This window comes from Hemitrygon akajei, chromosome 2, assembly GCF_048418815.1.
Source record: "Hemitrygon akajei chromosome 2, sHemAka1.3, whole genome shotgun sequence".
NCBI lineage: Eukaryota > Metazoa > Chordata > Chondrichthyes > Myliobatiformes > Dasyatidae > Hemitrygon > Hemitrygon akajei.
The window spans coordinates 6,579,474-6,605,465 of NC_133125.1; the positions used below are offsets into that span (position 1 = coordinate 6,579,474).

The 25,992-nt window shown below is 42.6% G+C and overlaps 1 protein-coding gene across 1 annotated transcript in view; it reads right to left on the reverse strand.

Moving 5' to 3' along the window:
• Nucleotides 1–25,992, reverse strand: part of adgrv1 (adhesion G protein-coupled receptor V1) — a 528,099-nt gene that overhangs the window by 213,377 nt on the left and 288,730 nt on the right. Inside the window, exons 64-67 of the mRNA XM_073066702.1 lie at nucleotides 13,171–13,406; nucleotides 12,532–12,680; nucleotides 10,592–10,793; nucleotides 9,448–9,667 (exon numbers count right to left, since the gene is read on the reverse strand). Of these exons, the coding sequence (XP_072922803.1) occupies nucleotides 9,448–9,667; nucleotides 10,592–10,793; nucleotides 12,532–12,680; nucleotides 13,171–13,406 (807 nt within the window). The remainder of the gene's footprint in view (nucleotides 1–9,447; nucleotides 9,668–10,591; nucleotides 10,794–12,531; nucleotides 12,681–13,170; nucleotides 13,407–25,992) is intronic.

Below are 25,992 nucleotides of genomic sequence, written 5' to 3' on the forward strand. Positions count from 1 at the left end.
AAGATAATGGCAGTGTGGAGGATCAGAGAGATCTTGGGTCCGAGTCCATAGGACACTCAAAGCTGCTGCGCAGGTTGACTCTGTGGTTAAGAAAGCATACGGTGCATCGGCTCCTAGACTCAATCCCATCATCAAATGTGGGATTGAGTTTAGGAGCCGAGAGGTAATGTTGCAGCTATATAGAACACTGGTCAGACCCCACTTGGAGTACTGAGCTCAGTTCTGGTCACCTCACTATAGGAAGGATGTGGAAACCATAGAAAGGGTGCAGAGGAGATTTACAAGGATGTTGCCTGGATTGGGAAGCATGCCTTATGAGAATAGGTTGAGTGAACTTGGCCCTTTTTCCTTGGAACAACGGAGGACGAGAGGTGACCTGATAGAGGTGTATAGGATGATGAGAGGCATTGATCGTTGGATAATCAGAGGCTTTTTTCCAGGGCTGGAATGGCTAGCACAAGAAGGCACAGTTTTAAAGTGCTTGGAAGTAGGTACAGAGGAGATGTCAGAGGTAATTTTTTTTATGCAGAGAGTGGTGACTGCGTGGAATGGGCTGCCAGTGACAGTGGTGGAGGCAGATACGATAGGGTCTTTTAACAGTCTCCTGGACAGGTACATGGAGCTCAGTAAAATAGAGGGCTATGGATAACCCTAAGTAATTTCTAAGGTAAGGACATGTTTGGTACAGCTTTGTGGGCCGAAGGGCCTGTACTGTGCTGTAGGTTTTCTATGTTTCTAAGTACCCTTCACACACCAGGACATGCAAATCAACATGGACGCACGGAGTTCGGCATGGTAATGTAGCTGATACTGTGCTGAGGTTTGATTCCCAGCGCTATCAATAAGAAGTTTGTATGTTCTCCCTGTGACTGCTGGATGCTCCAGCTTCCTCCCACAGTCCAAAGACTTATGGTTAGGTTTAGGGTTAGTGTGTAGTGGGCATGCTATATGGGCACCGGAAGCATGGTAACACCTGTGGGTTACCCCCATTGAAATCCTCACTGATTCAATTTGATCCAAAGAATGTATTTCACTGCATGTTTTGATGTACATGTAATAAATAAAACTAATCTAAACTTTAAATCGTAGTTCTAATTCATATTAAACACTGTTGCAAACATTCCAATAATTTAAAATATTGTGGATTAGAACTTTTCTCCTTTGGCTTTGCACCAAAACTGAATTAAGTTTTGAATTGCTGAGTTTTGATAATCTTTTATAAATCACTAACGTTGTGCATCTTTCAGTAAGCAAAAGTGATCTCCCACAGAACCACTTGGTTGCATTCATTAGTACTTACTGATTGGTTTGTTTCATGAAATATTCTGAACATAGGATTCATTAAATAACATTTATAACAATATTTTATTTTTACTGGTCCGGATTTTAGTTGTAAGGATCTGGTTTAAACTAATGGTACAGTCATAATGACAAGCTATAAAGCATGAGAAACCAGGAGCATTGTAAAGTTGGAACATTCGATATATGTACAGTCCTGATTATAATACATGGAGCAGAATACCTCGGCCCATTGAGCCTGCTCTGCACAACATCATCGAGAAATAATGACCTCTCCTAGTCACCTTTCAACCTGCACCCAGCTCCTGGGAGTGCACATCTCGTACAACTTTCATGGTCTAAGAACTCATCTCCCACAGTCAAGGAAGCTCACCACCACCTCTACTTTCTGAGGGGGCTGACAAGAGCTGGACTATGCATATCCAATACTCATGGCGCTCTGTGAAGTTGCAGTTGGGAGTATCCTAACACTCTGCATCACGGTTTGGTATGGAAACTGCACCGACTGTGGTGGGAGGAAAGGCTCTATAACGGGTAGTTAAAACAGCCCAACACATCACCGGCACCAGCCTATCCACCATCGAGGACATACACACGAAAGAGAGCTGGAAAAAGGCCAGTACCATCATGAAGGATCCCACCTACCCTGCTCATAGACCGTTTGTCCCACTCCCATCAGGGAGGAAGCTATGTAGCATCCACACCAGGACCACCACTCAAAAACAGTTACTTTCCCCAAACAGTGAGGCTGATCAACACCTCCACGCACTAATTCCATCACTACTTTATAATTTTATGTCATACACTTTATATAATCTTTTTGGTATTTTTTAATTATTGTGTTCTTTATCTTTTGTGTATTTCATTAGCCTTTATACTTGTGTACAGGAAATGACATCAAACAATGTTGAATTGAATTGAATTGATGGTGGGTGTGGGGAAGAAGAGAGAATGACGGGGATGAGTTCTTTATTAAGTTGGCTGCTTTCCTAAGGCAGTGGGAAGTGTACAGGGAGACAATGCAGGGGATGCTGATGTGCCTGAAGGGCTGGGGAGACCTGGCTCACAGGGCCAAGTGGCCTACTCCTGCCCCATGTTACCGTATATGTTTCAATCACCTTGGCAGGAGGCAAAGAGCACATAGTATATTCCATCTGCCGCTTCTCTGCCCATTCTCCTATTCTGTCCTTCTCCAGACTCCCTGCTTCCTCAACACTATCTGCCCCTCCACCTACCTTTGTATTGTCTGCAAACCTGACCACAAAGCCATCAATTCCATCATCCAAATCATTAACGTGTAACATAAAAAGAAGCGGTCCCAACACCAACCCTTGTGGAACACCACTAGTCACCAGCAGCCAAACAGAATAGGCTCCTTTTACTCCCACTCTTTGCCTCCTACCAGCCAGCCAATATTCTATCCATGCTAGTATCAACCTTGTAATAACATTGGCTCTTATTTTGTTAAGTAGCCCCACGTGTGGCACCTCGTCAAACGCCCTTTGAAAATCGAAGTAAACAATATTTTTGTTAGCATCCTACAAATTCCCTCTCTTGGGAAACAATACGAACCTGATTTTCCCAATCAAATTTCCCATCCGATTTCTAAATGGACTTTGAAGCTTTGGACACTACCTCACTTTTTTAATATACAGTATTTCTGTTTTTGCACATTTTTTAATAATCTATTCAATATACATACCGTAGATTCCGGATTATAAGCCGCTACTTTTTTCCCACATTTTGAACGGCTTTGAACTCTGCGGCCTATAATCCAGAGCGGCTAATACATGGTTTTTTTTTCATGCCGCCTCGTAAACATTTTGCCTCGTAACAGTAGACCAATAAAATTGATGAGTAGTTCACAGAGGTCCAATGAAATTGTACGATAAATCAAGCGCACTTTCACAATTAAATTATTGTAAATCAGTCATTTGTACTCACCCTCATCAACATGGAAAATACTCGAAGCAAGACCCGAGCGCGTCAGACCCGATTAGACCCGATCGCAATGCGCAAGCGTCAGACCCGATTAGACCCGAGCGCATTGCGCAAGCGTCAGACCCGATTAGACCCGAGCGCATTGCGCAAGCGTCAGACCCGATTAGACCCGATCGCAATGCGCAAGCGTCAGACCCGATTAGACCCGAGCGCATTGCGCAAGCGTCAGACCCGATTAGACCCGATCGCAATGCGCAAGCGTCAGACCCGATTAGACCCGAGCGCATTGCGCAAGCGTCAGACCCGATTAGACCCGATCGCATTGCGCAAGCATGTCAGACCCGATTAGACCCGATCGCAATGCGCAAGCGTCAGACCCGATTAGACCCGATCGCATTGCGCAAGCGTGTCAGACCCGATTAGACCCGATCGCAATGCGCAAGCGTCAGACCCGATTAGACCCGATCGCATTGCGCAAGCGTCAGACCCGATTAGACCCGATCGCATTGCGCAAGCGTGTCAGACCCGATTAGACCCGATCGCAATGCGCAAGCGTCAGACCCGATTAGACCCGATCGCATTGCGCAAGCGTCAGACCCGATTAGACCCGATCGAAAACGCTGCTTTTAAGTTAAAGTCGATCAATAACTTTTCCTGGTAGGCTGCAATATATATATTTTTACCAGTCGCTAGGAGATATTGGAATGTTGTTCGTGCTGTTCAGTAAAAAAGTATATGCAACGTAATTTGTGTTACCGATACGTATGTATATTTAAAAGTAGCGGTGCGGCCTAAAATCCGGTGCGGCCTTTACAATTAAAAAATTGATTTTATTTCTAAAATTAGAGCCAGCGGCTAATAATCAGGTGCGCTCTGTAGTCCGGAATCTACGGTAATTGATTTACTTGTTTATTATTATGTTTTATTTTATTTATTATAACTTTTTTCTCTCTCTGCTAGATTATGTATTGCATTGAACTGCTGCTGCTAAGTTAACAAATTTCACATCACATGCTGGTGATAATGATCCTGATTCTGATTCTGATCTACCTGCATATTGAATTCCTCCATAACTATTGTACATGCCTTTTCTATTTTCTTTTGAAATTTATCCCACATCCTGCCTACTCCCTGTATAAAACTCCCATCTATGTCTTTTTACCCTTGCAGTTTCTTCACTCTACCCACATGGATTCTATATCTTCTGATCCTATGTCATCTCTTTCTAAGGATTTGGCCATAAGACTATGATATAGGAGCAGAATTAGGCCATTTGGTCCATCTAGTCTGCTCTGCCATTCCATCATGGCTGATCCAATTTTCTACTCAGCCCAAATCTCCTGCCTTCTCCCCATATCCATTCTTTTTGTACAGGTCATACTTTCCTCAGAAGAGATCTCAATGACCCAGAAATCTGAAACCCTGCTCCCCGCTGTCAGGATCTGCAAAGCAAACAGCATTATGAAGGACCCCATGCACCCCTCATACAAACTCTTCTCCCTCCTGCTGTCTGGCAAAAGGCACCGAAGCATTTGGGCTCTCACGACCAGACAATGTAACAGTTTCTTCCCCCAAGCTATCAGACTCCTCAATACCCAGAGCCTGGACTGACACCTTACTGCCCTATTGTCTTGTTTATTATTTATTGTAATGCCTGCACTGTTTTGTGCACTTTATGCAGTCCTGGGTAGGTCTGTAGTCTAGTGTAGTTTTTCCTGTTTTTTTTTAATGTAGTACAGTCTAATTTTTGTACTGTGTCATGTAACACCGTGGTCCTGAAAAAACGTTGTCTTATTTTTACTATGTACTGTACATAGCAGTTATGGTTGAAATGACAATAAAAGTGACTTGACTTGACTTGATTTGATAGGATTGTCAAGTCTCTCAAAAGCAGAGGTGGAGGTGTATGCCTCACGATCAACTCCTCTTGGTACACAAATGTACCAATCTACTCACCAAACCTGGAATATCTTGCAATTACAGTTACGTCCATTTTCTCTGCCGCAGGAGATCTCTGCAATCATTTTGATTGCGGTATACATTCCACCTCAGGCCAATGTCAAACAGGGTCTAGGTGATCTAAGCAATGGGATCAATATGCATGAAACAGCACACCCTGACAACTTCACCATCATTTTGGGAGATTTTAACCAGGCCAGCTGAAAAAGTCACTAAATAATTATCATCAATAAATCAATTATAGTACCAGAGGAAACAACACGCTGGACCACTGTTATACCCCCATTAAGAATGCCTACCGTGCTATTCCATGCCCTCACTTCGGAAAGTCTGATCAGAAGGCTGTACTCCTACTCCCTGAGTATAGGCAGAGACTGAAGTCTACAGCACCAGTAGTGAAGACAAAGAAGATACAGACAAGGGAAGCACAGGAGTGCTTACAGCACTGCTTTGAATCGATGGACTGGACTGCATTCATCTTTAAATCTGTATAAGTATGCTGAAGTTGTTACCAACTTCATTAAAACCTGTGTGGATGAGTGTGTGCCAATGAAAACTTGCTGTAATTTCCCAAAGCAAAAGCCATAGATGAACCAGGAGGTTCGTTGTCCGCTGAGGGCTAGACCCGTGCCAGTTAAGTTTGGTGACCCAGGTCTATACAAGAAAACCAGGTGTGACTTGCAGAGGGCTATTTCAAGAGCAAAGAAACAATTCCAAGCGAGGATGGAGGTGACACTGGATACACATCAACTCTGGCAGGGTTTGCAGGACATTACTTCCTACAAAGTGAAACCTATAACATGAATGGCAGCAATGCTTCACTACCAGATGAATTCAACGTCTCCCATGGCCACTTTGAATCAGAATCAGAATCAGGTTTATTATCACCGGCATGTGACGTGAAATTTGTTAACTTAGCAGCAGCAGTTCAATGCAATACATAATCTAGCAGAGAAAAAATAATAATAAATAAAAATAATAATAAATAAACAAGTAAATCAATTACATACATTGAATAGATTTTTAAAAAGTGAAAAATCACAAATACGATATATTAAAAAAGAAGTGAGGTAGTGTCCAAAGATTTAATGTCCATTTAGGAATCGGATGGCAGAGGGGAAGAAGCTGTTCCTGAATCACTGAGTGTGTGCCTTCAGGCTTCTGTATCTCCTGCCTGATGGTAACAGTGAGAAAAGGGCATGCCCTGAGTGCTGGAGGTCATTAATAGCGGACGCTGCCTTTCTGAGACACCGCTCCCTGAAGATGTTCTGGGTACTTTGTAGGCTAGTACCCAAGATGTGGAGCTGACTAGATTTACAACCTTCTGCAGCTTCTTTCCATCCTGTGCAGTAGCCCCTCCATACCAGACAGTGATGCAGCCTGTCAGAATGCTCTCCACGGTACAACTATAGAAGCTTTTGAGTGTATTTGTTGACATGCCAAATCTCTTCAAACTCCTAATGAAGTATAGCCACTGTCTTGCCTTCTTTATAACTACATCGATATGTTGGGACCAGGTTAGATCCTCAGAGATCTTGACACCCAGGAACTTGAAGCTGCTCACTCTCTCCACTTCTGATCCCTCTATGACGATTGGTATGTGTTCCTTCATCTTACCCTTCCTGAGGTCCACAATCAGCTCTTTCGTCTTACTGACGTTGAGTACCAGGTTGTTGCTGTGGCACCATTCCACTAGTTAGCATACCTCACTCCTGTACACCCTCTCGTCACCACCTGAGATTCTACCAACAATGGTTGTATCATCAGCAAATTTATAGATGGTATTTGAGCTAGGCCTAGTCACACAGTCATGTGTATCGAGAGAATAGAGCAGTGGGCTAAGCAAACACCCCTGAGGTGCACCAGTGTTGATCGTCAGCAAGGAGGAGATATTATCACCAATCGGCACAGATTTTGGTCTTCTGGTTAGGAAGTCGAGGATCCAATTGCAGAGGGAGGTACAAAGGCCCAGGTTCTGCAACTTCTCAATCAGGATTGTGGGAATGATGGTGTTATATGCTGAGCTATAGTCGATGAACAGCGTCCTGACGTAGGTGTTTGTGTTGTCCAGCTGGTCTAAAGCCGTGTGGAGAGCCATTGAGATTGCATCTGCCATTGACCTATTGTGACGATAGGCAAATTGCAATGGGCCCAGGTCCTTTCTGAGGCAGGAGTTCAGTCAAGTCATAACCAACCTCTCAAAGCATTTCATCACTGTCGATGTGAGTGCTACTGGGCGATAGTCATTAAGGGCAGTTAGTTACATTGACTCAGGCCTAGGGGGCCGGCGTCGGGCAGCCCACATTATTCTTCTTAGGCACTGGTATAATTGTTGCCAAAGGAAGAATTTAACTACAGCTGTGTAGATCCCTGCTGCACCTGGTGACCCTGACTCTTTCTTGGAGACCGATGTTAGGCTTTTTTTGAGGAGGGTAAACCCTCATAAGGTGGCAGCCCTGATGAAGTACCTGGCAAGGCTCTGAAAAGTTGTGCGAACCAACAGGCTGGAGTATTCAAAAACAATTTCAACCTCTCAATGCTACAGTTGGAAGTTCCTACCTGCTTCAAAAAGGCAACAATTATCAGTGCCTAAGAAGATTAACGTGAGCTGCCTCAATGACTATCGCCCAGTAGCACTCACATCTACAGTGATGAAATGCTTTGAGACGTTGGTCATGGCTGGAATGAACTCCTGCCTCAGCAAGGACCTGAACCTACCACAATTTGCCTATCACCACAATAGGTCTGTGACAGACGCAATCTCAATGGTCTTCACACAGCCTTAGATTACCTAGACAATATAAACACCTATGTCAGGATTCTGTTTATTGACTATAGCTCAGTGTTTAGTGCCATTATTTCCACAGTTCCAATGAATAAGCTACAGAGTCTGGGCCTCTGTACCTCCCTCTGCAATTGGATCTTTGACTTCTTAACCAGAAGACCACAGTCTGTGCAGATTGGTGATAACATATCCTCCTCGCTGACAACCAACACTGGCGCAGCACTGGGGTGTGTGCTTAGCTCACTGCTTTACTCTCTGTATACACATGACTGTGTGGCTGGGTATAGTTCAAATAACATCTATAAATTTGCTGATGATACAACCATTGTTGGAGATGGAGATGAGAGGGCATACAGGAGTGAGATATACCAGCTACTTGAACGGTATCACAGTAACACCTTGCACTCAATGTCAGTAAAACCAAAGAACTCATTGAATACTTCAGGAAGAGTAAGATGAGCGGACACAAACCAATCCTCAAAGAGGGATCAGAATTGGAGAGAGTGAGGAATTTCAAGCTCCTGGGTGTCAAGATCTCTAAGTAGCTAACCTGGTCCCAGCATATCGATGTAGCTATAAAGAAGGCAAGATAGTGGCTTTATTTTATTAAAGAGTTTTACAAGATTCCATTTGTCACCTGAAACACTCAAAAACATCTATAATATACTATGGAAAGAGGGTAGCAAAGTGATTTATTAGGATGTTGCCCAAGACAAAAGATCTCATTTATGAAAAACCAGATAAACCAGATCCATTTTACCACAGGAGTTTGTTTTCACAACTTAAGAGAAGATCGGATAAGTACGTGGAAGGAGGGATGTGGAGGGCTAAGGTCCAGATGCGGGTCAATGGGACAAGGCAGATTAATAGTTCAGCATGGACTAGATGGGCTGCAGAGTCTGTTTCTGTGCTGTAGAGCTCTATGACTCTGATTTTCTTTTCCTTATGGTTGGAATGTAAGCAACATTGCCGGAATGGTTGGTGGAGGCAACACTCAAGAAACCTCTGGACAAGCACCGAATTTCCCAGTCACAGAAGGTAATTGACAAAGTGTTGGTAAATGGGGTTGGTCTATGTAGATTCCTAATGGTCAGCAAATACACAGCAGACTGAAGGGTCTACCTGCATGATATAGCACAAAACCTTTTCCAAAGAAGATAACTTTTCTCCCCCAGTATCCTAGCCACTGCACATCCTGGAACCAAACAAATTTACTAGTTAGTTATCAAAAATATTTATTTGGAATGGCACGATAGCATAGTGATTAGCACAACACGTTACAGTACCGGTGACTCGGGTTCAATTCTCACTGCCATCTGTAAGGAGTTTGTATGTTCTTCCCGAGACCACGTGGGTTTCCTCCGAGTGCTCTAGTTTCGAAAGGTGTACTAGATCAGATCAAAGGCATGGAAGGGCCTGTTCTGCACTGTATCTCAATGAATGAATAAACAATTATACTATACTTGCACATCTCCAGTATGTCCTCCAATCCTTTCCAGCACTAGCGTTAGTATCTGTGGTGTATCGGGATTAGGGACGACCAGTTGGGTTAGATTTCGGAATCGAATGAGTCCGCCGATGGAGTCACTTTTGCGGATGGTTACTGTGGTGGTGAGGTGGGTTCCAAGCACAGCTCCCTGTCTTGCTGCAATCAGCTGGATCTCAAACTGCTCATCAAATTCACTGCAAGGAACAAAACTGCAAGTGTCAGCCTTTCTAACACTTCAAAATTACACAGTAAATTTAAATATTATGTTAAAAAAAGTCTAACTCTGCTATGGACAGACCCAAGCTCAGCTGCAAAAGTGGAGGATTAGGCATGGGGCCAGCAACCCCATTCCATAAAATCCCAGAGCTGCAGAAATGACAACAGAAGCTCCAGGGACCCCAACCCTGGGAGAGGAAGGCATCTTCTTCTAGAAGAGGTATGAAGTCAAGTGGTGAAAGCGAAAGCCACAGGGCCAATCAACCTTCTATTGGCCCAGGACAGAGGACTCTGACGAGCTGCTTTGGGTGGTCAATGCCCCAGTCGGGGTGATGGGCTTAAGAAGAGAAGACAGAAAAAAGAAAAAGAGCAACAATGCACAGTTGATCAAAAGAAATGTTAAGACTTGATGTCAGTTTGATTTACAAAATGCAGAGTAATTAGTAAGGATGAATCACACAGGGGATTAATCTTTGCATGAGTAAATACTGTGAGAGTGCTACACGCTACCTTAAATTAATTACCAGTCAACACTAGACGATCTTCAGCGAAAGGAGGATGAGAGATGACTTGATAATCTAATCAATCATTCTAGTTAGTCCCCCTCCCCCACACTCCCCTCCACCTATCACCTCAAACACTTTAAACCACCGTTTATAAAGCTGTTTACATTGTAAATACATGCTGGTATTTATGCACATTTTATTCCATAAGCGAACTTTATTTTTGGGTGATTCTTTGTAATTGTTGAATGTTCTGTCTTTGGTGCTTGTCATAGCCTGACCAAAGCACCACAGGAACTTCCAAACAGATGTAAATATATCTGGTGGACACATAGCCTGTAACTCAAGTCAAGATTCAAATACTAAAGCTTTGATACTTTAGTGCATGTTTTTCTTTACCTTTCTATGTCATCGATAATGGTTACGTTTATGAAGCTCTGATTCTGTCCGTGGTAGAATACAACTGTCCCATTTGGAAGAATGTAGTCAACTCCATTGGGGAAAGCTGTGATCGCACGGGATACAAAGTCTGCTGTGACAAATCCATAAGTCCCCATTTTCCTAACCAAAGGTATTCCAAGTATCCCAATGTCTTCTTCAACTGTACAAATAAATCGTGAAACAGTTAACCTTTAAGCGTCTTGTGAAACTGAAGCTCAATGCAATTGTAACTGGTATCAAAATATGTATGGTTTTGCACATATAACAAGATTTAATGAACATTATATTTCATTGGAATGAAGAACAGGATAATTTGAAGATCAAACCCATAGATCCATACAAAGCGTAGTCTGCAAAGCACAGTAGTGTAGTGTTTAGTATAACACTCTACAGCACCAGCGACCTAGGTTTGATCCTGCTGCTCTCTGTATGAAGTTTGTGTGTTCCCCCAGGTGCCCTAGTTTCCTCACACATTCCAAAGATGTACGAGTTTGAGGTTTGTAAGTTGTGGGCCTCATATTGCATAAATATGTTAGGCTGCATATAAAACTTCATTTCTTAGACATTCTCTGCAAAGTTTTATGTGATGGCAACCATGAAAATAAAGGCTGTATTTTCCCAAAGTGTCATAATAAGAGCAGGACTTGTATTGACATCAGAAATGTAAGATTTACAATGTTTTAATACGTTTGTAAATATCAGCTGACACCAATTTGAATAGTAATAACAAAGTCAAATGGTGGGGTAAAGCTCTCACATCATTGAGTACATCTTCACGGAGTGCTGTCACAGAAAAGTAGCATCCCTTAGCAAGGACCCCAACCTTCTAGTCCATGCTCTCGTCTGGCTGCTGCCATCAGGAAGAAGGTACAGGAGCCTCAGGACCCACTGCACCAGGTTCAGGAACAGTTAGTAACCCACAACCATCAGGCTCCTGAACAAAAGGGGATAACTTTACACTACTTCACTCATCCCAACACTGAACTGTTCCAGTGTTCCTATGGACTCACATTCAAGGATTCTTTATCTTGTTCTCAATACTTATTGCTTACCTATTCATTGTTATAATTATTTTTTTTCTTTTTCTATTTTCAGTTTGTTTTCTTTTGCATATTGGTTATTTCCATCCTGTTGGGTGCAGTCTTTCATTGATTTTATTGTGTTTCTTGTATACACTGTGAATGCCCACAAGAAAATTAATCTCAGGGTTCTATATGGTGACATGCATGTACTTTGATAATAAATTTTACTTTGAACTTTGAGGTATATAACCACATATTTGATTATTCCCTGTATTCTCTATGTTTTCTCTTTGCTGGTTGATTTACAAAAATAATGTGGCAGATTTGTGGAAACGTTTTGAGGTTTGCTCTCTGATTTTATCCTCCAGCCTGGCTACTTCCCAACTTGAGTTGAGGGAATATTAAGTGACTTGTACACAGCTTCCATTCAGTGCACAAGTCCACCTATCGAGCAACTTGTTGATGGGATTGTCCTGCAGTAGTTGATGTTGTTAGCATCTAGCAGTAACTTGCAATCGTAAAAAAGACTTAAATAGTGAACTAATACACTTTTGATCGAGGCCGGAGTGGCTGTTGGATCTGGGCATGCCGTTAAGATTAAAGACTATCTCCCATCAATAATCAATCTCTTGACTCTTACCAATAGCACGGATTTCCTGTGTGATATTGCTATCCTCCAGTACTGTCCAACATTCCACCCAGACCTCTCTGCTCAGCCACACCGATCTCAGAGATGGTCCTTTACTCATATCTCAATCCTCGTTCTGTTCCTCTGGCCAGCAATGTATCACCCAATTAACATACCATTACATGCACTATAGAATTTCTCAGGACATTTCATCGTCACATTATCAATAGTCCATCAAGAGTCCTTACCTTCAGTACTGAGAAATTGTGGTTGAAATTCTATAACGCCTTGTGCATTGTCATTTACTTGTATCACAATCCGAATTGATGAGATGTTACCCAAAATGGGAGGCTGATCTGGTTGAAGGCCGTTATCTCTCACCGTGAAGTCATGCAAGCTGTTGAGATACAGAAGGGTGATCAGTTATAATGGGATTAAGGGAAAAAAACATGAAAGATGTTCATTCTTGCCTTGAGTTCTGCTGTCCAAAATGCAGCAGATTTTGAAAAGGAACTGTACTTAATGTTTACAGGGCTTGGAGAATGGATTGTTGAAATGGGAACTAGCTTGATACGTCTTTCAGACAGCATGCTGGTATTTAGACAGGGACATGAGTGGACATTGACATGGACAAGGTGTGGATATATTGTGGACATAGACACGGTGTGGACGTGGATGCCATTATGGTGCAGACACAGGCACTGATGTGCTGTGGACATAGACGCAGATACGCTGGATAGACATGGAAAGAATTTGTCTGTTTCCTTTGTGCAATCCTTTACCCCGTAGTTCCCATGTTCTGGATATTATTCCTTCACAGCATCACCCCCACCAACCTCTGATCTTTAATTTTTAAAATAATCTTGTACAGCCACTCGATTTCCTACCTGTCTGACTGAAGCTCCACTTCAAGAATTTCCACAAAGAAGTCCTCATGGCCTTCGGGAATAACATCATCGAGAATATCAACTGGTATTTGTCGAACCTGTTCTCCTGGTTCAAATAACAGCTGCCCAAAGCTGGATGCAAAGTCTATGTCACCTAGTGCAGTCCCATTAGTTGTTTGATACCACAGGTGAACATAGCCAGAGGTGCCATGCGATCGGATAATAGTAACATTAACCTGGCAAGATAAACAGCATTTAAATTAAAATTCCATTTATGTGTCCATATTCCTGCTAATGAAAAAATGTTGCTTAGTTAGATATTATGGGTTAGGGGTGAAAGGTGAAAAGTTTAAGCAGAACATGAGGGAGAGCTTCTTCAGAGGGTGGTGAGAGTGTGAAACAAGCTGACAGTGGAAGTGCTGGACGTGGGTTCAATGTCAACAATTAAGAGAAGTTTGGATGGTTACGTGGATGGGAGGTTATGGTCCCATTGCAGTTCGATGGGACTAGCCAGATTAAGAGTTTGGCATGGACTCAATGGGCTGAAGGGCCTGTTTCTGTGCTGTAGTGTTCTATGACTTTATGACACTATTTCATCAAAAAATACTTCTGTTGTTTATTAATTCTTAAAGCATTGTAAAATTATTGGTGTTAATAATGTTGAATGCATGAATGCCGAAATACAGAAGCAGCAATTATATCTACTTGTGTATGCTAATTTTCAAGAAACTAATACACTAAATTTAGCTCAACATCTGAATTTGTTGCTGGCATGGTACTGCAATGGTTAGCATAGTGCTTTACAGCACCAATGATCGGGGTTCAATTCCCACCACTGTCTGTAAAGAGTTTGTACGCTCTCCCCGTGACCACATGGGTTTCCTCCCCCATGCCAAAGACGTACATGTTAGGGTTAGTGCATTGTGGGGCAGGGTTAGGCCATTCGTCCCATCGAGTCTGCTCTGCCATTCCATCATCATGGCTTATTTATTATTCCTCTCAATCCCATTTTTCTGCCTTCTCCTCAATAAGAATCTAAGGAGCTAAGATGTTCCCAGAAGGCAGCTTCTTCAAGCTCATCAATGAAATAGCTTAATTTCTTCCCTTTACTGGCTCTTACTTTTGCTTTTCAAGGTGGACGGGGTTCTGTCGGAGTCCATGATCTACAGCAACACTCAAACTGTGGTTTTTTGCAGTGGTGGTTCCCACTGCTGAAGTTTACTGACTGACCATTTTTCAATTTCCCCAGGATGCGGCCTGGAAGACATGTGCCTTCAGGGTAAGGCCCTGTGGGACTGTGGATGAACCGATTCCATGAAGTGTCACAGGAGAAACGGACCATTGTCAACAGCAGATGGGATGTCGGAGGCCTCTGTACTGAAGTGACATCACCCTCTCCCTCTCTCAATGGAGGGAGAGAGCTTGCAGCCAATTCTCAAGTCAGAGAACCCAGAATAAAAGCGACATGACAGACTGTAACCTTGCAATCAACATGTTGTTTTGTTGTGTTGGTCTCCCCTCTCGCTGTGGAAAAGGAGTGCCACCTCTCTGTCCCTTGTTAGAGAGTGAGAGAGCCTGTAGTATGTCGAATTGTTGGGTGAACAATTAGATTTTGATGGACTGCAGATCATTGTCTCTCTTTAGGGGCTTAATTTTAGAAATCTGATAAGAACAGGTTTTCGCTGAGATTTACATTCAGGAACACAAGAGGCACGAAAAATAATTTATCCCATTTTTGCATCAATTTTTATTAACTACTGCAAATAGTTTTAACTCAGCCAAATTTGAAAGGATTCCTGTTACCTATGCTATTTAATAGATTTCCAGTATAACATGGATTTCCAAGTACAGCACACACCCACAGGTAATAAAGCATTCTACCTCCTTATTTCTGTTCTTAAATTATCACATTAATTTAAAATGCTTGTGCAATTTTCTCCCTCAAAATTAATTCTTGTAAATGACTAAATTAGCCAAAAGAACATAGAACATTGCAGCATCCTCCCCCCTATACTTTCCTCCAATCACTTCAACATCATGCCCTCTTGTATTAGCCATTTCCACTTTCCTCCAATCACTTCAACATTATACCCTCTTGTATTAGCCACTTCCACTTTCCTCCAATCACTTCAACATTATGCCCTCTTGTATTAGCCATTTCCACTTTCCTCCAATCACTTCAACATTATGCCCTCTTGTATTAGCCATTTCCACTTTCCTCCAATCACTTCAACATTATGCCCTCTTGTATTAACCACTTCCACTTTCCTCCAATCACTTCAACATCATGCCCTCTTGTATTAGCCACTTCCACTTTCCTCCAATCACTTCAACATTACGCCCTCTTGTATTAGCCACTTCCACTTTCCTCCAATCACTTCAACATTATGCCCTCTTGTATTAACCACTTCCACTTTCCTCCAATCACTTCAACATTACGCCCTCTTGTATTAGCCACTTCCACTTTCCTCCAATCACTTCAACATTACGCCCTCTTGTATTAGCCACTTCCACTTTCCTCCAATCACTTCAACATTACGCCCTCTTGTATTAGCCATTTCCACTTTCCTCCAATCACTTCAACATTATGCCCTCTTGTATTAGCCACTTCCACTTTCCTCCAATCACTTCAACATTATGCCCTCTTGTATTAGCCATTTCCACTTTCCTCCAATCACTTCAACATTATGCCCTCTTGTATTAGCCATTTCCACTTTCCTCCAATCACTTCAACATTATGCCCTCTTGTATTAGCCATTTCCACTTTCCTCCAATCACTTCAACATTACGCCCTCTTGTATTAGCCATTTCCACTTTCCTCCAATCACTTCAACATTATGCCCTCTTGTATTAGCCACTTCCACTTTCCTCCAATCACTTCAACATTATGCCCTCTTGTATTAGCCATTTCCACTTTCCTCCAATCACTTCAACATTATGCCCTCTTGTATTAGCCACTTCCACTTTCCTCCAATCACTTCAACATTATGCCCTCTTGTATTAGCCATTTCCACTTTCCTCCAATCACTTCAACATTATGCCCTCTTGTATTAGCCATTTCCACTTTTCTCCAATCACTTCAACATTATGCCCTCTTGTATTAGCCATTTCCACTTTCCTCCAATCACTTCAACATTATGCCCTCTTGTATTAGCCACTTCCACTTTCCTCCAATCACTTCAACATTATGCCCTCTTGTATTAGCCATTTCCACTTTCCTCCAATCACTTCAACATCATGCCCTCTTGTATTAGCCATTTCCACTTTCCTCCAATCACTTCAACATCATGCCCTCTTGTATTAGCCACTTCCACTTTCCTCCAATCACTTCAACATCATGCCCTCTTGTATTAGCCACTTCCACTTTCCTCCAATCACTTCAACATCATGCCCTCTTGTATTAGCCATTTCCACTTTCCTCCAATCACTTCAACATCATGCCCTCTTGTATTAGCCACTTCCACTTTCCTCCAATCACTTCAACATCATGCCCTCTTGTATTAGCCATTTCCACTTTCCTCCAATCACTTCAACATTATGCCCTCTTGTATTAGCCATTTCCACTTTCCTCCAATCACTTCAACATTATGCCCTCTTGTATTAGCCATTTCCACTTTCCTCCAATCACTTCAACATCATGCCCTCTTGTATTAGCCATTTCCACTTTCCTCCAATCACTTCAACATTATGCCCTCTTGTATTAGCCATTTCCACTTTCCTCCAATCACTTCAACATTATGCCCTCTTGTATTAGCCACTTCCACTTTCCTCCAATCACTTCAACATCATGCCCTCTTGTATTAGCCACTTCCACTTTCCTCCAATCACTTCAACATCATGCCCTCTTGTATTAGCCACTTCCACTTTCCTCCAATCACTTCAACATCATGCCCTCTTGTATTAGCCACTTCCACTTTCCTCCAATCACTTCAACATCATGCCCTCTTGTATTAGCCATTTCCACTTTCCTCCAATCACTTCAACATTATGCCCTCTTGTATTAGCCATTTCCACTTTCCTCCAATCACTTCAACATTATGCCCTCTTGTATTAGCCATTTCCACTTTCCTCCAATCACTTCAACATTATGCCCTCTTGTATTAGCCATTTCCACCCTAAGGATACAGTCCCTGGCTGTCCACTTGATTTGCGCCACTTATCATCTTTAAACACCAGGCTGGATACAGTGAAAAGGCCAGGCTTCGGGTCTGGAGGCGAAGGTCAAGCCGGTTCTACTTGCTGCTCAGCAACGTTTACTCTGCTCTCTGTGGCTGAGGCTGTGGCCTGCTCTGGGCATCGTGTCCGTGAGCTCGGTTTTGCTCCGCTGTGTGGTGGACTGAGATTATGGCTGTGGCCTGCTCTGGCTGCTCCAGGCTTTACATCACTGAGCTCGGTTTTGCTCTGCTGTGTGGTGGACTGAGATTATGGCTGTAGCCTGCTCCAGGCATCATGTCCGCGAGCTCAGTTTTGCTCCGCTGTGTGATGAACTGAGGCTGTGGCTGTGGCCTGCTCCAGGCTTCACATCACCGAGCTCGGTTTTGCTCCGCTGTGCGATGAATTGAGGCTGTGGCCTGCTCCGGCTGCTCCAGGCTTCACATCACCGAGCTCGGTTTTGTTCTGCTGTGCGATGAACTGAGGCTGTGGCTGTGGCCTGCTCCAGGCTTCACATCACCGAGCTCGGTTTTGTTCTGCTGTGCGATGAACTGAGGCTGTGGCCTGCTCCGGCTGCTCCAGGCTTCACATCACCGAGCTCGTTTTTGCTCTGCTGTGCGATGAACTGAGGCTGTGGCTGTGGCCTGCTCCGGCTGCTCTGGGCTTCATAATGGACTCACCTTCATTCTGAATGGTGTTGCTTGCTTTTACTGTTTGCACAATTTGTACTTTTTTCCCTCTCTACTCATTGGCTGTCTGCTGGGCTTTTTTAATGGGTTCTTTTGAGTTTCTTGTTTTGAGGCTGCCTGTAAGGAGAAGGATCTCAAGGATGCATAATTTATACATCATGTGCTTTTATAATAAATGTACTTTGAACCTCTATCAAATTACCTCTCATTCTCCTTTGCTTCAAAGAGAAAAGGCCTAGCTCACTCAACCTATCCTCATAAAACATGAAATGTCTTTAAAGCTAACACTGTAGTCAAGAACCCTAAGATTGGATAGTGAGCTGACTGCTTACACTCAGTGGCCACTTTATTAGGTACACCTGTACACCTTCTCATTAATGCACATCTCCAGTCAGCCAATCATGTGGCAGCAACTCAGTGCATAAAAGACAGTAGACATGGTCAGGAGGCACAAAAGGCAAATGTTCAGAATGCTCTAGCTTCCATGACCTTCTCCACGGTAAATGCAGATGAGAAGTATTCATTTACAATCTCACCCATTAGTTGTGGCTCCACACACAGGTAACCACACTGATCCTTAAGTGGACCTATTCTCTCCTAAGTGTCCTATTGCTCTTAATATACCTAGTGTTTTTTTTTAATATATCCATTGCTATACACAGACACCTCATTTCCTATTTATTGATGCTCATAGCAGTTGGGTTTTTAATTTTTTTTTAAATCCCCTAACACCTTTGAGGATAGTGAAAAGAAACTTTCATGGTCTTCTGAAGTATGGGTGATGAACAAATTCCCACAATTTTTTTGGCATAGTTTCAAGACAAGTAACGTGTGAATACACAGAAAAGGAAAGATACAGGGAACTTGCAGAATCAATATCTTATCCACCATATTGGAATCACCATCGAGACTGTTTTTAACCACTCTGCCCTCACTTGAGAGTTTGCATTTTCTTAAGCTAGGCAGATAGGTAAAGTCTAGTCCCGTCATAGATGTAGTTTGAAGGCGATTTCGTTGCAGTATGCAAGGAGCTGATGTAAAAAGATGGTACTTCTTGGCATTCTCAAAATAGGGAAGTTCAAAAGTTGATTAAAATTACTTCAGTTTCAAACAAAATGCCTCTAACTAATAGCGACTAAATGAAATGTACAAACAATATAAAATGGCCAATCTGATAACAAAAGCTGATTGCTTAACAATGCGCTAACAAGTAATCACAGCAGCTGTGAACTTGCAAGTAAACAGTGAGATCTAGTAATTAGAAATAAAATAACAAACCAAATCAGGGAAGACATAACAACAGTACTGTGCAAAATTCTCAGGAAATGTTCCCACACCTAGGGATTCACTTTCAAGGACTCTTCACCTCATGTTCTCAATATTTATTAATTATTTATTTACTATTATTATTTCCTTCATTGCATTTGCTCAGTTTGTGGTCTTTTGCACAATGGTTGAATGCCCAAGTTGGTGCAATATTTCATTGTCCTTTATCATTATTATTTTATGGAATTATTGAGTATGCCCGCAAGACAATGAATACCAGGGTTGTATATGGTCTTAGGAGTCCTTGTGCAGAACACCCTTGCAGATTGAGTCATGGTGAGGAAGGCAAATACCATGTTGGCATTCATTTCAAAATGCCATGAATACAAGAGCAGGGGTGTAATGCTGAGGCCTCACCTTGAGTATTGTGAACAGTTTTGGGTTCCTCATCAAAGAAAAGATGTGCTGGTATTGGAGAGGGTCCAGAGGACGTTCACAAGGATGATTCCAGAAATGAAGGGTTATCATACGAGGAATGCTTGATGGCTCTGGGCCTGTACACACTGGAATTCAGAAGGATGAGGGGGGAGGGGTCTCATTGAAACCTTTTGAATGTTGAAAGGCCTAGACAGAGTAGATGTGGAAAGGAAGTTTCCCATGGTGGGAGAGTCTTGGACAAGAGGGCCTCAGGATAGTGGTGAATTTGTGGAATTTGTTGTTACATGCAGCTGTGGAGGCTAGGTTGTTGGATGTATTTAAGGCAGAGATTGATAGATCCTTGATTGGACACGGCATCAAAGGTTACAGGGAGAAGGCCAGGAAATGGGGTTGAGGAGGAGATAGAGAAAAGGATTGGCGATGATTGAATGGCGGAGCAAACTCGATGGGCCAGATGGCCTAATTCTGCACCTATGACTTATGGTTTTATAGATGTACTTTGATAATAAATTTACTTTGAATATATATATTGTATAGCTAGGTTGCTTAAGACTTTTGCATAGAACTGTAATAATTTTATGTATTGCATTGTACTGTTGCCACAAAAAAAATTTCATGACATATGCGAGTGATAAACCTGATTCTGATGAGGATCTCTATTGTGGACTGAGAGCGGGAAGGGGACAGGGAGAGGGAGGGAGCAGAAAGCACCAGAGACACATTCTGAATTCAGAATCAGAATTAATATCACTGATGTATGTATGTGTGTGTGTATGTGTATATGAAAACTAAAAAAAGTAGTGAGGCAGTGTTGATGGGTTCTAATGGCAGAAGGGAAGCACCTGTTTCTGAAATGCTGAGTGTGTGTCTTCAGGCTTTTTTATGAGAAGAAGGCATGTCCTGGGTGATGGGGATCCTTAATGATGGATGACACCTTTTGAAGCATCACCTCTTGAGGATACCCTGGATACTATGGAGGCTTGTGTTCACGATGGAGTTGACTGAGTTCACTATTTTCTGTAGCTTACTTTGATCCTGTGCAGTAGCATCCCCTATACCAGATGGTGATGCAGCCAGTTTGACTGCTCTCCACTGTTAATCTGTAGAAACTTGCAAGTGTCTTTGGTGACATACCAAATCTTCTGAAACTTCCAATGAAACTTAGCCATGTCATGCATTCTTTGTAACTGCATTGTTATGTTGGGCCCAGGATAGATCCTCAGATGTTGACACCCAGGGACTTGAAATTGTTCCCGCTTTCCACTTCTGATCCCCCTTATGAGGACTGGTATGTGTTCCCTTCTTACCCATTCTGAAGTTCACAATCAGTTCTTTGGTCTTTGGCACAAGGTTGTTGTCTATCCACTCACTACTCAACTAGCTGACATATCTTGATCCTGTACGCCCTCTTGACACCACCTAAAGTTCTGCTAACAATAGTTGTGTCATCGGCAAATTTATAAATGGCATTTGAGCTGTGCCTAGTCATGCAGTCATGGATGTAGAGAGAATAAAGCAGTGGACTAAGCACATATCCCCGAGGTGCACCAGTCAGCTAGGTGGAAATATCATATCATGGAGATGATACTTCCAATCCACGCAGGCTGTAGTCTTCTGGTGTGGAAGTTAATGATCCAGATGCAGATGCAGGTACAGACACCCATGTTTTGGAGCTTTTGATCAAAGCTGTAGTAATGATTGTGTTAAATGACTGAACTGTTCTCAATAAACAGCAGCCTAATGTAAGTATTTGTATTGTCCAGAGGATCCAAAGCAATGAGATCACATCCACTGTAGAGCTATTGTGGTGATAGGTGAGCTGCAGTGGGTCCAGGTCCTTGCCGAGACAGGTGTTGTTTCTAACCAACAGCAACCTCTCAAAGCACTTCATCACTGTAGATGTGAGTGTTACTGGATGATGGTTGTTGAGGCAGCTCACGCTGCTCTTCCTGGGCACTGGTATGATTGTTGCCCTTTTGAAGCAGGTGGGAACTACCAACTGTAGCAATGAAAGATTGAAAATATCTTTGAACACACCCGCCAGTTGGTTGGCACGGTTTTACAGAGCCCTACCAGGTATTCCATCGGAGCCTGTGGCCTTGCGAGGGTTCACCCCCTTTAAAGACGTTCTGACCTTGGCCTCCAAGATAGAGGTCACGGGGTCACCGGGTACTACAGGATCCTCACTGATATAGTGTTATTCCCCCTTTCAAAGTGTGTGTAAAATGTGTTGAACTCATCTGGGAGTGAACCATCTCCACCATTCATGAAGTTTTGCTTTGTAGGAAGTATCGGTCTGCAAACCCTGCCAGAGTTGATGTGCATCCGATTCTGCCTCCAACCTTGTTCGGAGTTGTTCTTTGCTCATGAGATAGCCCTCTGTCAGTCATACCTGGTGTTCCTGTGTAATCCTGGGCCACCGGACTTGAATGGAACAGATCTAGCCCTCAGTAGACTACGAACCTCCTAGTTTATCAATGGCTATTGATCTGGATATGTATGGCATGCTTTCATTGGCACATACTCATCCACATAGGTTTTAATGAAGTCACTGAAAACTGTGGCATACTCATTCAGACTCGAAGAAGAATCCCTGAATACGGTCCACCAACTCAAAGCAGTCTTGTAAGCGCTCTTGCACCTTCTTGGTCCTCACAGCTGGTGCTGCAGTCTTCAGTCTCTGCCTATACTCAGGGAGTAGAAGTACAGCCAGGTGATCAGACTTTCCCAAGTGTAGGTGTGGAATAGCACGGTAGGCCTTCTTAATGGTGGTGTAACAGTGGTCCAGTGTGTTCGTTCCTCTGGTACAAGTGATTTGTCGGTAATAATTATTTAGAGACCTTTTCATGCTGGCCTGGTTAAAATTCCCAAAATGTTGGGGAAGGCATTGGGGATGCTGCTTCATGCCAGTTTATAATGTCGCTCAGTTCATCCAGAGCTGGTTTGACACTGGCCTGAGGAGAATGTACACCACCAACAAGGTGATGGCTGAAAACTCATGTGGCAGGTAAGATGGACGACACATGATCACAAGATGTTCCAGGTTGGGTGAGCAGCACTGGGACAACACCACCATGTTTGTACACAAGGAGCTGATCATAAAGCATCCTCTCTTCCACTGTCTTAAAAGGAAACCACGCCAGAGACTAGAATCCATTTGAGTTCCGGTGATTTTCAGTTACAATAGATATTTTAAATTGCCTTAAAATAATGTTACTTACTGTATATTCCATAGATGTAGCTGTGGTTTGCAGCTGTAGCAATATAAAATGGGAATATTTGATGATTTCCATCAGAACTACTTGCACAATTGCCTTCTTAACGGTGCTCCGGAAGCACAATATATCAATTGTATGGATTCAAATTATCTTGTAGCTGATTAAAGATTAGTTTTAATTGTCTCATGTACTTTGAAACACAAACTATACAGTGAAATTTGTTGTTCGTATCAATGTCCAATTCATTTCGAGGATGTGCTGGCAGCAGCCCCAAGTGTCCCTGTGCTTCCAGCTCCAATTGCACGCTCGCAACTTACTAACACTACGTAACCCATACATTTTTGATGTGCTCAAGCAACAGTTGACATGGAAACACCAATGTCTGAAACAGAACAGGCTACAGAAAGTTGTGGATACAGCGCTATCCACCACACCATTTAGCTCATCTAAAAAGAGTACAGTCGCAAGAAAGCAGCATCCATCATCAAGGACACCTACCATCCAACCATGCTCTCTTCTCACTACACCACTGGGAGGATGTACAGGTTCTATACCACTAGGCTCAGGAACAGTTATTACCTCTCAAGCATTGGGCTCTTGAGCCAGCATAATAACATAACTCACTTCAACACTGAATTGATTCTACAACCTACAGGCTAATTTTGAAAGACTATAACTCATCTTCTCAATATTATTTATTTTTTATTTGAACAATTTGTCTTTTGCACATTTGTTGTTAGTCAATGTCTTTTATGTATAGTTGTTCACAAGTTCTATTGATTTAACTTATTTTCCTGTAAATGCCTGCAAGAAAATGAATCTCAAGGTAGCACATGGTAACACACATATTTTGACATTAAGTTTACTTTGAAATTTGACTACTTTAGCTGGCTATTTTATAAATGGTAACAACTGAGTCCCTTGAAATATGGAATGTAAATTTTAATACAATAGAAAACAATTTTAGGATAATGGGTTACTGAGACCATCAACTTTAACTCCATGCTGAAAGGTAAACTGTTTAAGGGGAACATGAGGAGTAACTTCACTCCAAGGGTGGTGAGAGTGTGGAACAAACTGCCAGCGCAAATAATAATAATAATAATAATGATAGTTGAAGATCTCTTCCCAGAAGCAGATGGGTTTCTAGTGGCAATGGGACCAGCTGGTTAACACAAAAATAAAAGGTCAACAAATTCAAGATGATAAATGCAAAAAATGCCAAGAGAAACCATTTTTAACCATTTTTAATCTACACTCTCCCGGTGTAGAGTGCCCTCCTGCTTCAAATTTTCCACCATTGTCCCTGTAACAAAAAAGACCAAGGTAGCATGCCTAAACAACTGGTGTCCTGTCGCATTCAACTCAATAGTAAGCAAATGATTTGAGAGACTGGTTAAGGGCTGTATCTGCAGCATGCTACCTCTCAAACCGGACACCCTACAATTCGCCTACTGACACAACCGATCGACTGACGATGCAATTGCCACTGCTCTACATGCTGTCTTTATACATCTGGAGAAGAAAGATGCTTATGTGAGAATGCTGTTCTTGGACTACAGATCAGTATTCAACACCATGATTCCCTCCAGGCTTGACAGGGAGCTCCGAGACCTCGGCCTGAAACGCCCTTGTGCAACTGGATCCTGGGCTTCCCGCCAGGTCACCGGCAGATGGTAAGAGTGGGCTCCCGCACCTCCACCTCTCAAACTCTCAACACAGGAGCCCCTCAGGGCTGCATACTAAGTCCACCTCCTTTACTCCCTGTATACCCATGACTGTGTCGCCACCCACAGCTCCAATCTGCTAACTAAATTTGCTGACGACGCTACATTGATTGGCCTGATCTCAAACAATAATGAGGTGGCCTACAGGGAAGAAATCATCTCCCTGACACAGTGGTATCACGAAAACAACCTCTCCCTCAATGTCACAAAAACAAAGGAGCTGGTTGTGGACTACAGGAGGAATGGAGATGGGCTAACCCCTATTGACATCAATGGATCTGGGGTTGAGAGGGTGAACAGCTTTAAGTTCCTTGGCATTCACATCACCGAGGACCTCACGTAGTCTGTACACACCAGCTGTGTGATGAAAAAGGCACAACAGCGCCTCTTTTATCTCAGATGGTTGAGAAAGTTTGGTATGGGCCCCCAAATCCTAAGAACTTTCTACAGGAGCACAATTGAGAGCATCCTGACTGGCTGCATCACTGCCTGGTATGGGAATGGTACCTCCCTTAATCGCGGGTTTCTGCAGAGAGTGGTGCGGACAGCCCAGCGCATCTGCAGTTGTGAACTTCCCATGACTCAGGACATTTACAAAGATAAAAAGGATCACTGGGGTTTTGAGTCACCCCAACTATAATCTATTCCAACTGCTACCATCCGGGAAGTGGTACCACAGTATAAAAGCCAGGACAAACAGGATCTGGGACAGCTGCTTCCTCCAGGCCATCAGACTGATTAACTCACGCTGATTTGAGTGTATTTCTATGTTACATTGACTGTTCTGTTTATTATAACTTCTTATAAATTACTCTGATTGTACATTTAGACAGAGACGCAACGTAAACATTTTTACTCCTCATGTATGTGAAGGATGTAAGAAATAAAGTCAATTCAATTCAATCCAGCCCATTACAGGATTTTGTAGCAGCTTAACTCAATCTGATTATTTACACAGGCACAATCAAGTGGTATACATCGTTCGCTAATATCTTGCTTTAAAATACAGATTCGTAAAAGAAACCATACCGTTCTACAAATACAAGCCTGATCCAGTTTTAGAGTCAGAGCCCTGCAATTTATATTACCACCGATCGATTATTACAGATAGGACAATCCATAATAACCATCCACATCTAATATTACAAGATAAACAAGCAAGATCAACTTACTTAATAAATATAGCCCATTCCAAACATACGTAACATACAGAAATCAATGTGATAAACACCAGAAATATGCTGAATTAAAAGAGGAAATTGAAAGCCTTTGCAACATGAACAGGTTATACATTGCCCGAATAGTAATATCTACAACTGGTATCATCACAAA